Source organism: Rhopalosiphum maidis, chromosome 2 (assembly GCF_003676215.2).
Source record: "Rhopalosiphum maidis isolate BTI-1 chromosome 2, ASM367621v3, whole genome shotgun sequence".
Lineage (NCBI taxonomy): Eukaryota > Metazoa > Arthropoda > Insecta > Hemiptera > Aphididae > Rhopalosiphum > Rhopalosiphum maidis.
This window is the reverse complement of record NC_040878.1, coordinates 12,865,223-12,876,794: the sequence shown is the minus strand read 5'-3', so window position 1 is coordinate 12,876,794 and position 11,572 is coordinate 12,865,223. Positions and strand designations below refer to the sequence as shown.

The following is an 11,572-nucleotide window of genomic DNA, read 5'->3' as shown; positions in this document are numbered from 1 at the left end:
CGCGTTGACGTCATTCGAAACTAATATATAGCTAATATAGAGAATTTAAAAATACAATAATAAATAATCTGCTAAAAATACATCAATCGTATAAACTTTATTATAAATACAGTTTTAGTTAATATTTACGTGTTTAATAAATACGTATTAATAATTAATTACAGTAACCTTAAAGTTTAATCAACAAGTTATGAAATATTTAGAAAATAAGTTTGTATTTAATTATTATTTATTAAATAATATTCATAATTTAATCATTATACTCATTAGTAAAAATATTTATTTTAATCACAGAAATCAGTTTTACAGATTTGTTAATGTAGAAAAAATAATGATTGTATTTTAATTGAGTTTTAAAATAAGTATATATAATTAGGGTACTAACAATACATTTTTTTTAAATTTATATTTAATTTAACAAAAATGTGTACCATTTTGAATTTAAATAACATTGCAATTATTTTTGAATTGTTATGTTAAAATAACTTTTAAGTTATAAAAGATAGGTATCTACACATTTTTTATTTTTTATGTTCATATAAAATGTAGATGACCAAAAAACCAATCAGAAGATATCGATAGGTATATCGATTGTATATATATACAATATAATACCTATGTATTTGTTTTATAACGCTTCGTTTTTGGAAAAATTAATAAAAAGGCAGTATCGCAGTGATATTTTTTATGATTATTAAGGACCATTTAACTTCCTACAGCCTTGTTGCATATTGTACGAGGAACATCAATATTAATTTATATTGAAATAACATAAGTATGTCATCAACAATTACGGGTTGAAATACTAACATAATTATTGCTAAATACTAGAGGACATTATTTAAGTTTTCCAACAATAGGTATATGTTTACTTGTTAATTGTTGTAGCTTGTTATAAGCTATGTTGTAGCTTAAAATAAGTATGTGCTTTCTAGTTTCCTGTAGTTAACCTTAACAATGAATAAACAATTACCTATTCAAACAATTGCTGCAGGCCTTGACAAAGATTTAATAACTATAATAATTTACTATACCTATATGGTCTATATTGTTATTTTTTACATAAAACATAACGATTTTATTTAAAAGCAAGAGAATTATAAATCTATAGTTAGTGTTCAGTTTAGAAGTTCTAACTTCTAGTTGTCGCTTAGCTTACTTGTCGCAACTTTATGAGATATTAATTAAACGGTTAAAATGCTGAAAGTGATTTTTATATGTGTTTTTGCGATCATCTGCCAAACAGTATTTGTAAGTGTGTTAAAATTTATTTACTTATAATAGGTTATTATAATAAATAACAAATTATAAATTAAAATAAAAACTAATTAGGTATAAAATACCAAAGTATACTAAAAATATTTCATAAGTTAATAAATTACGTGGTTTTTTATAGACTGCTGGGTACGAGAGAACATGGATTTTACGCCAAAAACGAATGACAAATGATGATGAATGCCGAACTCTTCTTCCAAGCCCAGAAAAGGTATATATATAATAAATATTGATAAAAAAATAAAAATCTACATGTTTGTAAAATGTATGATCTTTAACTAACTACTATATATAGGTAATAATCTATGAACCTTTTTAATAAATTAAATTTTTTGTTTTTGCTCGTAATAATTGAATAAAAATTGAGCTGAGGTAAAAAAATAAATATAGGAAAAACAAAAAACATATCTAACACCCGCACAATTTATCACAAAATACTCGATTTTAAAATCAAATCTTTTAATATATTCATAATGATATTTTAATAAATAAATCAGCGTAAATAAATAAAACTATAGGTATAATTATTTTACTCCTCACTATCCATCACCTATATGTGTTTGACATAATATATAACAATATAGATATAGAGCAATATATATAGAGAGAGATTGAGCCATATTATGTGAGCTTCGGCGTCACTGTTATCTGGTTATGGTTGAAGTATATTTTAAATTATCGATTTAATATATATAAAAAAAACATTGTTATAATTTTTATCATAGGGAATTTATTTATTTTGTAGCGTAAGGTCAAAATATTAAAATATTTTAAAATAACGGTGGAGTTGTCTTGAATTACAAAGTATTAATGTAAGATTAATATAATAGATTTAAGTGATGGAATAATGAAAAAAAAATGAATAAAAAATTTCAATAACATGAAATGTAACTTTTATAGGAACTTTATTAAATAGTCGACCGTCGCAATTTATATAAATTAAGAAGGTATTTATAATCAATTAAGTTGCAGATAAAGGAAATTAAATGGTTCACTGAAAGAGTATAATATAGGGGTATCATATTACACCCTTATGAGAAAATATGTATTATTAAGATTAAAAATTACGTATAGTTGACCGTATACTTTTAGATTCTGAACGGAATAATGAATGTATTGATTTTACTATGATGTGTTTTTTTTTTTTTGTGTCTGTACATCACATTTTAGAGTAGTAATAGTGCTTCGATTTTTGACTTCAGCCCCTCTTTGAAAAGAAAAACTAGTTTAGTTGGTACTTAATTTTCAGTATTTTCAAAAACATCAGGAAAAACCCTAAAATAGTAAGGAAAAACAGGAATTCTTCGCATAACATATAGTTTTTGACAAAATCATTTTTTTTTATTTTGCTGTAACTCAAAAACGAATCATTGTAAATACTTGAAATTTTCACCAAATGTTTAAATTAGCGTTAATTATTTACAATTAAATTTTCAAAATATTTTGTTTTTTTAATTATTTTTATATACAATTGAAATTTTAGATTTTTCTAAATTTTATTTCTTGAAAAGCTGATAAAAATCAATTTTGCTTTCCAAAAAAATACACAATATGTTAAAATCGCGATAATTTGCAAGAAATAATTCAGAAAACCTTTTAACCTAAGGTTAAAAAACCCAATACAAGTTTCTCCATACGTTTCCTTCAAATAACTGTAAAAAAAATTATAGCGTCAATATAAAAAAAACTTTATGAGCGTATGAAATTTAATTTTTTACAAAATCGTATAAAATAACGATATGTTACAATTTAAATATAGCCAATATATTTAATAATATGATATATCTTACTAAGTACTAATTATCCTAGACTGACAAATCATCTCCATTCGAATCGTTTTTCGTATACAATGATACCTGTCGTTGCATTCAAATTTAACACATCCATTCTAGTGACCTACTCTCCATCACTATACAGCAGAGCGATACCCTTTTTTTAAATATACTCAGCATAAAAAAAATAATACATTTTTTATTATAGTATCAGTAATATATGTACATAGGAATTAAAAAATATGTAGGAGCTAGGAGATTAACTTATACTCAAGGCCATTGCCAGGAAAAACTTTCCTTTTTTTGGGGGGGGGGAGTTAGAGTATAAATATGTTATATTATGTAATAAAATATGAAATGAAAAAATGAAACTATTCAATCTTATTTCAAGAAAAAATTTTGGGGGGAAGGTCTGAAACCTGAACCCCCCTTGGCTACACCCTTGCTTATAATTACCCTGAGACAACGTCTACCCACTAAGAAATTAGAACACAGGACAAATAATTTTGTTTTATAAAATATTTAAAATTTTTAACGTCATTTATATTATAAAAATGATATATGTTTTAATATTTGTTAAAATTGGTTTTTCGTTGTAGAGTTATAGTCTTTGAGAATTACTAAAATAGATTATATACGGCTGTGTGGGTCATTCCAAATATTATATTATATCAAAGAGACGTTATGATGCAACGTCTCCCAATTATGGGGGCGCTGGTACAGGGGGGATTTTAATGTAAGTGGTGTTTACTATCTTCGCTATGAGACACGTCTCGCTATTCGGATTTCCTCAAATATCGACATCGCCATCACGTTGTCACGCCATCGTCCCCTGTAAATCGCTATTTCAGATAACCGATAGGTTCCCACGTATTTCTTAATATTGTTGTTTTTATATTATAGTTTGTCCTCATGGCTGATGATTTAATTTATGTCATTTTGAACGATGAAATTATTAATTACTCATACGAAAAAAATGTATTATCGAATAGGTAAAATAAAAAGGGAGGAATCCAAGCGTTTTAGTGTTATTTTATTTAATGTCTCCCCAACTAAAAACTTAAGCTTCGCCACTGTACTTACCTAATAACAATTTAGAAATAACGGAGTTAGGTAGATCGTTATATGTATATTATTATTTCTTATTATGCATTTACCATTATCATTATTATAGTATTATAAAATTACTTAAATTACCTACTTAGTTAAAATTATTAAAATATATAAAAATTATAAAATAATACATTGTTGTTCTTTGAAAAAATAATTGTATTTTAATAATTAATATCTGTAGAATGTTGTATTTATTTGTACCAACGTGTTTTGACTAAGATAATAAAAACATTATTTATAGCGAACTGGCGGAAATAATAGAAATACTTATATGGCTAGAGGTATTTTCTAGGTGGGTACTTAAAAATGGCTAAAATTACAAATTGCCTAAACTACTTTCATATTTAACTTATAGGTAATGAACAATATTATATGTTAAACGTTATACAGCCAATTTGACTAAGTATTACGAATCGGCTGCATAAAATATTTCAATAACCTTTACTTCAACTATTCTGAAAAATTGTTCCAAAAATATTTTCATAAATATTAGGTCGGTAGGTAATAGTATTTGGTTCGTATTAAAGTTATATTTTGAATAGGTAGGTAAGTATATAAAAAAAATGGTGAAATTATCTTTAAAGACTACAAGTCTACAAATAATTATTTATAAGTCGTAATATTTTATTGCCCATATGTTTAAAGGTATATTTTTATTTATATTATATCTGAACAGAAATTACCTACATGTTGTCAAATGCCAAATATATTACCTGGTTTGGACAATGCTTGGGAAACATGTTTTGAAAAGTTCAAACAATTCAAGGATAAACCTGAAACAAAAGAATACAAAGAAATGGCACATGGAAAGGGTGATTAAAAATTTATATTTGGTAATAATTTCACTCATAACTCAAGTGTTCAATGACTCTTACCACAGTAATGAAATATAGTGTCAAACTACCTACTCAAACTATCATTTTAGTCTAAATCAAAATTATTTTTTACATCAAACATTTTTATAGATACAATTTAAACTACTGTCTAGTGTCTACTATATTATTATCAATCCTATTTTTCTAGTAGATATGTACAATGTTTATACTAGGTACCTATAAACATTATTATAACCTATAATAAATCAATTCTATGATGTAATAGAGATAGATAGGTACTTGGTTTTGCTTTTAATGTTCATATTCATTATTAACAAAAAAGTAGTTACTTGTTCATGGAAATCTGTACTGAATATCTATAAATGTATTTATATGGGTTATTTTAATATATCTATAGATTATAGAATATTTATAAAAACAATTGTATGTCAATTTACAAATTATAGAGCCACCATGTCTTTTCCAATGTATTTTCATGCAATCTGGATTAACTGTAAGTATAAAATAAATGCAATATATATTAAAATAAATAAAAAAATATTTAAAAATGTAATTTAATACTATAGACTAATGATGGAAAACTTAATGAAGATGCTATCATAAAAAAGATGTCTGAAGGAATGAACAATGACGAAAAATGGAAGTCTATTTGGCAGAATACTCTCAATAAATGCTTTAATGATGGTGAATTAATATTAATGTTATTTAGTGGGTATCATTTAAAAATGTAAATATTTTGATTATAGTTAAACAAGAAGATAAAAAACAAGTTATAATGATGAATACTCCTGCAGGAAAATTGATGAAGTGTTTCTTAAGAGATATTTACATGGTAAAATAATTATTTTTTATAAATCCATTTAAGAATGATAAAATAATGTTATTTTTACAACTTTAATACTACAGATATTATACCAAAAGTGATATTTTTTAATTTTAAAATGTTACTTATTATAAGAAGCATTTAAATGAAAATTTGAGTTTAAATGATTAAATTAAATTTTAAACAAACCCTGTTAAAATTGTAATTATCAGTATAATTAAATATATTATATAAAATTAAAGATATAGATCTAAAATGTACTAAGAATATTAATATTTAACTCAATATTAAGTATTGTACTTCTACAAGACATAAATGAATGGGTTAAAGTTGAAAATATTTAAACTTAAAATCAAAACTGTGTTTATGTTTATTTTATGAGAAATAAATACTGTAAATTACTATGTAATGCTTACTAGAATATTAGGCAAAAAATATTAACAATATAGTATAATACAATACATACAGTTCTTAAAATATATTAAGCCTTAAGCAATAATTATTAAATGAGGTACAGTAATAGTTTTAGAACATTAAATCTAAAAAATCGGTTATATTAGGAAAAAGGATATAATATGTACATTTTTATTTTATATACTATAAATCGAAACTAACTGTTTAACCTTCTGCTTTTTTTAACAGCAAACATCTTAGATAATAGGTACAATATAAAATATGTGCATTTACTCATAATAATTTGTTTATTATTTCAGAACTGTCCCAAAAATGTATGGATTGAAAGTAAGTAGAGTTAAGGAAATTGTTTACAATGATAAAACTATTTTATTATTTTAACAGGTTCAGAATGCATGAACATAAAGGATTTGGTGCAAAAATGTCCAGAAATACCCCCACCAGTTTTCCAATCACCACCTAAATTAATTTAATTTAGATATTTACTCATTTATAATAGTTAAGAACTTTTAAGAAATTAAAAAAAATACTTACTAGATGTTGAATATAATGGATAAATGGTTTTAATATTGCAAATAAATAATAAACACATTGGAATTTAAAAAATTGTTTTTTATTTTTAATTCTGTTGAATAACTTGAATTTATGTGACAGAAATTTAAACAAATTTTATTTAGGAAGGTAAATTAATATCTATGAAGGGCATATCGCATATGAAACAACAAGTATCAATAGGCACAAAAGAAAGTAAAGTGCATATTTTTTTGATAGACAAGCTATTACATTTCAAAAATAAATACAAAAAACTATATTAAGAATTTATTGAATTGTTCAGACTCATAATAACATCCCGTATCCAAAAGTTCTTTTAATTGGTGTGAAGTAGTATCTTTCCCAATTTTGACGAGTAATAGCTTCATCACTAAAAAAAATAAATTGTTAATAAATGGTTTCAACAAAAACAATTTAAATATATATATATATATATATATAACCTTTTGGGCACTCCCACAAGAGAAACTTTTACTTTAGTATGGTCTTCTTGTTGATTAATAGTAACAGTAACAGTAGAATATAGCCAATCAGGCCATTGTTTAGTTCTCCAATTTTTAACAATTTTTTTGCCAGGGCACTAAGCAAATAAATTTAAGTATGTTAATATCAACTTTAGTAGGAATTCAATTTACTTACAAGTTCTATGAATTCACCAGTAATATTCCCATCAAACAATTGAAATTTCCCACCTTTAGTTGCTTGAAATGTGACGGATTGTTGAGTAAAAGCTGAAACAAGCTAAAAAGAAATAATTTTAAATAATTTTAACTATTTAATTTATTTATAACACAAATATACTGACTTCTGGTGTTGTGAGCACGTTGTAAAAATCTTCACCAGAACACTGGAATACTACATCCATTACAACAGTAGTGGTATCTATTTTGGATTTTGAATTGTCTTCTTTTGCACCCTATAAAAATAACAAGAATTTATTAATTTAATTTGTTTAATTAATTTGTATAACCGTAACAAATCTTACATTTTCAGCATTGTGAAGATTTTTGAAAGATTCATTAGATAATTTTGGTTTAGAAGAACTTTCAATATCTTTTTTTGGCAAAATCATACCTTTTGAAAATTCTAGAATAAAATAATTTATTATTCATTAGCAATTTAAGCGATGTACTACACATTTATAAATTATCAAAAACAAACAATTAGAATAAAATTATATATTTTAACCAAAAAAAAAAAACACAATTTTTTATTCTAATAATTATCTTTTATTAAAAGGGACATTGTATCTACATATTGTGTTGTCTAAGACATATATACTGATAAGCTTGTACAGGTCTTAAATTGGAGGGTTTTGCTTTACCTCAAATCTTAATTCTGTAAGACAGTAGTGGGCGGAGAAGATTTAGGAATGTATTATATTGTTTTTCTTTGTTTTTTATGTAAAGGGTCCAATGTAGACCTTTTATCCAAGTAGACCCCCTAAGTATTATGTTTTTTTTTTAAATTTATACAGATATATTGTTGAGTGTTAAATGAGAGCAATTTTGTTTTTGTTAAAAGTAAAATTTACGAGTATTTTGACCAACTTGTTTACGTTTATTTTGTTTTCCATTTATGAACCAGTTTGAGATTTGATTTATGTGACATTGCATAGCATGGGATACACAATACACATAGCATTGGATATCGGTTTGATGCTAGAATAGTGGTATCATTTGCATAGTCAGTTAGTGGTGAAATTAGTTTTAGGGAGATATGTGATGTAGATATTACAAATCACTTCTTTTTTTCACTTTATTTTCCTTAACATTAATTTTATTATATGTAAAAACAAAGTTTCAGTTTAACAGTAAAAAAATCAATCTTTAGAATAAGACTAAAATAACCCTAAATTACTAATCTTATTTATCAGACTTTATTTTTAATCATTCCTCAATATGACGAATACTATAAATATTATGAACATCTAACCATAATTGGTCCAAATTAATAAATCAAAAATATAATTAATAAAAACACAATAATTAAACTGTTAGATAACTTTATTATTAATATTAGTAAAATAAACATTTTTTTCACATTGTTTTTTTGTTTAATATTATTGGGATAGATATAAAACATAATATATGAGAGATACAATGGGGGAGGGCAGGCGTAATGATATAGGATAAAATGCCTAAAAATAGAGACTAGAATATGTTTATTCTATTATAATAATCATCCAACTATTAATTATAAATTACAATACATATAAGGTGCTCACCAAGTTTAGGAAAATTTATTGAAAAATTACTCTGTAAATGATAAATATAAAAAAAAACCTAAAATCTCAATGTTTAGAACTGGACCAAACTTTAAATTATAAATTAAATATAATTAAATTGGGGATTATCAATATCTCAAACCTGTTACTAAATTACGAAAGTATAAAAATAAATTAGTAATAGACAACTAATTATAATTTTTTGGAATATTTATTATTTACTTCTAAATGTATACCTTCTTTAAGATCCTTTATATATTTTTCTAGCTGATCTCGGATTTTACTACGCCCTTGATGGTAAAGAAAATCTTTAACTATTGTTGCTTCATTTGACGGTTCTTTCAATGTAATATTTATCTGTTAACAAAATAATTAATTTATAACTAAGTTGATACATACAACATATTAATAAAATTACAAATATGACAATAATCAACACAAAATTTACAAAAAAATTAGCATTAATACCTCAATTTCAGCTACACTATTTTCTTCACTTAAATTTGGTATGTTTATTGTGCCCTCTATCTCTTTTGCAGTACCACTTAAATGGCCTTTCCAATTTAAAGTTAAATCCCATTCATAAAAGAATATGAGCTTGCCCTTTCTGTTATTTGCAACAGCTTCTCCTTCACAACTTTCGATCTTTGCAATCTCACACTTAGCTACATCATTTTCTAATACCATACCAACTAATAAGGCATTAAGTTTGTCCTTAGACCATTGGCATGCATTTTTTTCTGTCCTAAAATAAAAATAAAAATAAAAATGAACAAACAAAATTATAAATTGTATAATATATAAACCTTAACAGTTAAAATAATACCTTAACATATTAAATCAAAATAATAATTAATTAAAAAAAAACATTATATTTTGGTCAAAATAGAGTTAACTTTTTTGATCATTTTATAATCCATAGAAAATCTAATAAAAACAATAACCAATTGAAAATTAAATATAAAATGTTAAAAGAAAATACATAAAATTAATTTTACAAGTAAATTATGATATATATATATATGAAAACCTTATTCTTATTTGTATTAAGTATAAACTATTAACTGAATTTAACTTTAAAATTAACTATTTAATTGTAATTTCAAGTTTTTTCAAATTGAAAATAGGTATCAATAATAATATAATATAGATTGAGCATTTACAGTAATTGTTGAGAGGTTAAAAACAAATCTAAACCCTAGAAGCGTTTACTCCTATAGAATGCATGAAAATAATTTAATAAATTACCAATGCCAGTTGTTAACGTTAGTGGCGTCCGGGCGTTCTTCAACAATCCATCGTGGATCTCCTTCACCCCATTTAGCCATCTACAAAATTATAAAAATACAATTGATTATTAATGATGTACTTAAATAATATTGATTACTTAAATCTAATAAGTTTGATGAATCGTTCACACAATAAATAATTTATAAAATTAATAAAATTATGGTAAAATTCTTACTATGAATAAAAATTTAATAAATTAATGAATATAACTGAAAATACTCAATCAAATAGTAATTATCTAGTAAATGTAATTTCTGTAGATGTTCTGCACAGAATAATGGAAACAAATTACGTTGGAGAAACCCGTGGTAAAAGAGTACAGGACTACAGGCGGTAGAGTAGAATACAGCTGCGGTAATACAGCGCTTAGAACTTATAAGTTATATAGTGATAGGTAGTTCAATGAAAGAATTAAATCATGTTAAAACTCAAAACATGGAACATTCTAGAATTTTAACAGTGTGGCCAAGTTGATAAGAAACTAAAATACCAGAAATACCGACTAACACAAAAAAAAAAAAACAAAAAAAATTTGATAAAAATAGTTTTATTATACAGATCAACATCAATGTCGTAAAAATTTGAACTTTAATTGGTTATAAAGAAATTAATTTTACTCCGATAGAATTTTTTTTTTTAATATATGCACTTAAAATAAAATAAGATAAACATTTCAAGTTTCTGCGATTATTCGTTTTTGAATTATAAGTTATAACTAAATAAAGAGATTCATTTTCTCAAAAATTGATTAATCATAAAATTACCATTTTCTTTAATTTTTTGTTTATTTTTCTCGATTATTTTAAAAATACTGAGAATTTTTAATATGTACACCTTTATCGTAGAAACTAGATACAATTTTTTATTCAAACTTGGAAATCGTAGCATTTTATCGACATCTTATCGTGTACACTATAAGTAGTAAGTACCAAGGTACCTACACATACACCAAAAACAAAAAATCAATACATTAGCTAAGCGCTCCGCTCAGAATCTAAAAATATAGGTAACATCCTTAATTAGCACCTCTATTTTAGTGTACTGCATTATTGTAGAGTATAATATGACTATATTATATCAGTTTAATGGGCCTAAAATACATCTAATTTCAGCGGACACACTTATTAATTTAACTATTACCTTTGGGCATTGACAGATTTCTATAGCAAAAAAAATCTCTGGAGGTTTTAAATCCCCAAAATCTCCCCGCTTTTATGTACCACTTACCTGTCACATAAATATTATTTATATGATACTGGTACTAAAAAAA

General features: G+C 24.5%; 2 protein-coding genes across 2 annotated transcripts; one reads left to right on the top strand and one right to left on the bottom strand.

Moving 5' to 3' along the window:
• The first annotated feature begins 1,110 nt into the window (after positions 1–1,110).
• LOC113552242 lies at positions 1,111–6,887 on the top strand. The gene is made up of 8 exons (XM_026955006.1): positions 1,111–1,251; positions 1,397–1,486; positions 4,837–4,972; positions 5,443–5,489; positions 5,563–5,680; positions 5,743–5,828; positions 6,533–6,560; positions 6,618–6,887. Exons 1-8 carry the CDS (start codon positions 1,198–1,200, stop codon positions 6,704–6,706), a joined length of 648 nt encoding a protein of 215 aa, XP_026810807.1. The 5' UTR covers positions 1,111–1,197; the 3' UTR covers positions 6,707–6,887.
• A 150-nt stretch (positions 6,888–7,037) lies between these two features.
• On the bottom strand, positions 7,038–10,677 carry LOC113552241 (activator of 90 kDa heat shock protein ATPase homolog 1). The gene is made up of 9 exons (XM_026955005.1): positions 10,478–10,677; positions 10,261–10,340; positions 9,481–9,757; positions 9,249–9,369; positions 7,771–7,871; positions 7,591–7,701; positions 7,425–7,526; positions 7,229–7,365; positions 7,038–7,155 (listed from the first exon to the last, which is right to left on the bottom strand). The coding sequence occupies exons 2-9, from the start codon at positions 10,338–10,340 to the stop codon at positions 7,071–7,073; spliced, it is 1,014 nt and encodes a 337-aa protein (XP_026810806.1). The 5' UTR covers positions 10,478–10,677; the 3' UTR covers positions 7,038–7,070.
• Positions 10,678–11,572: the final 895 nt, after the last annotated feature.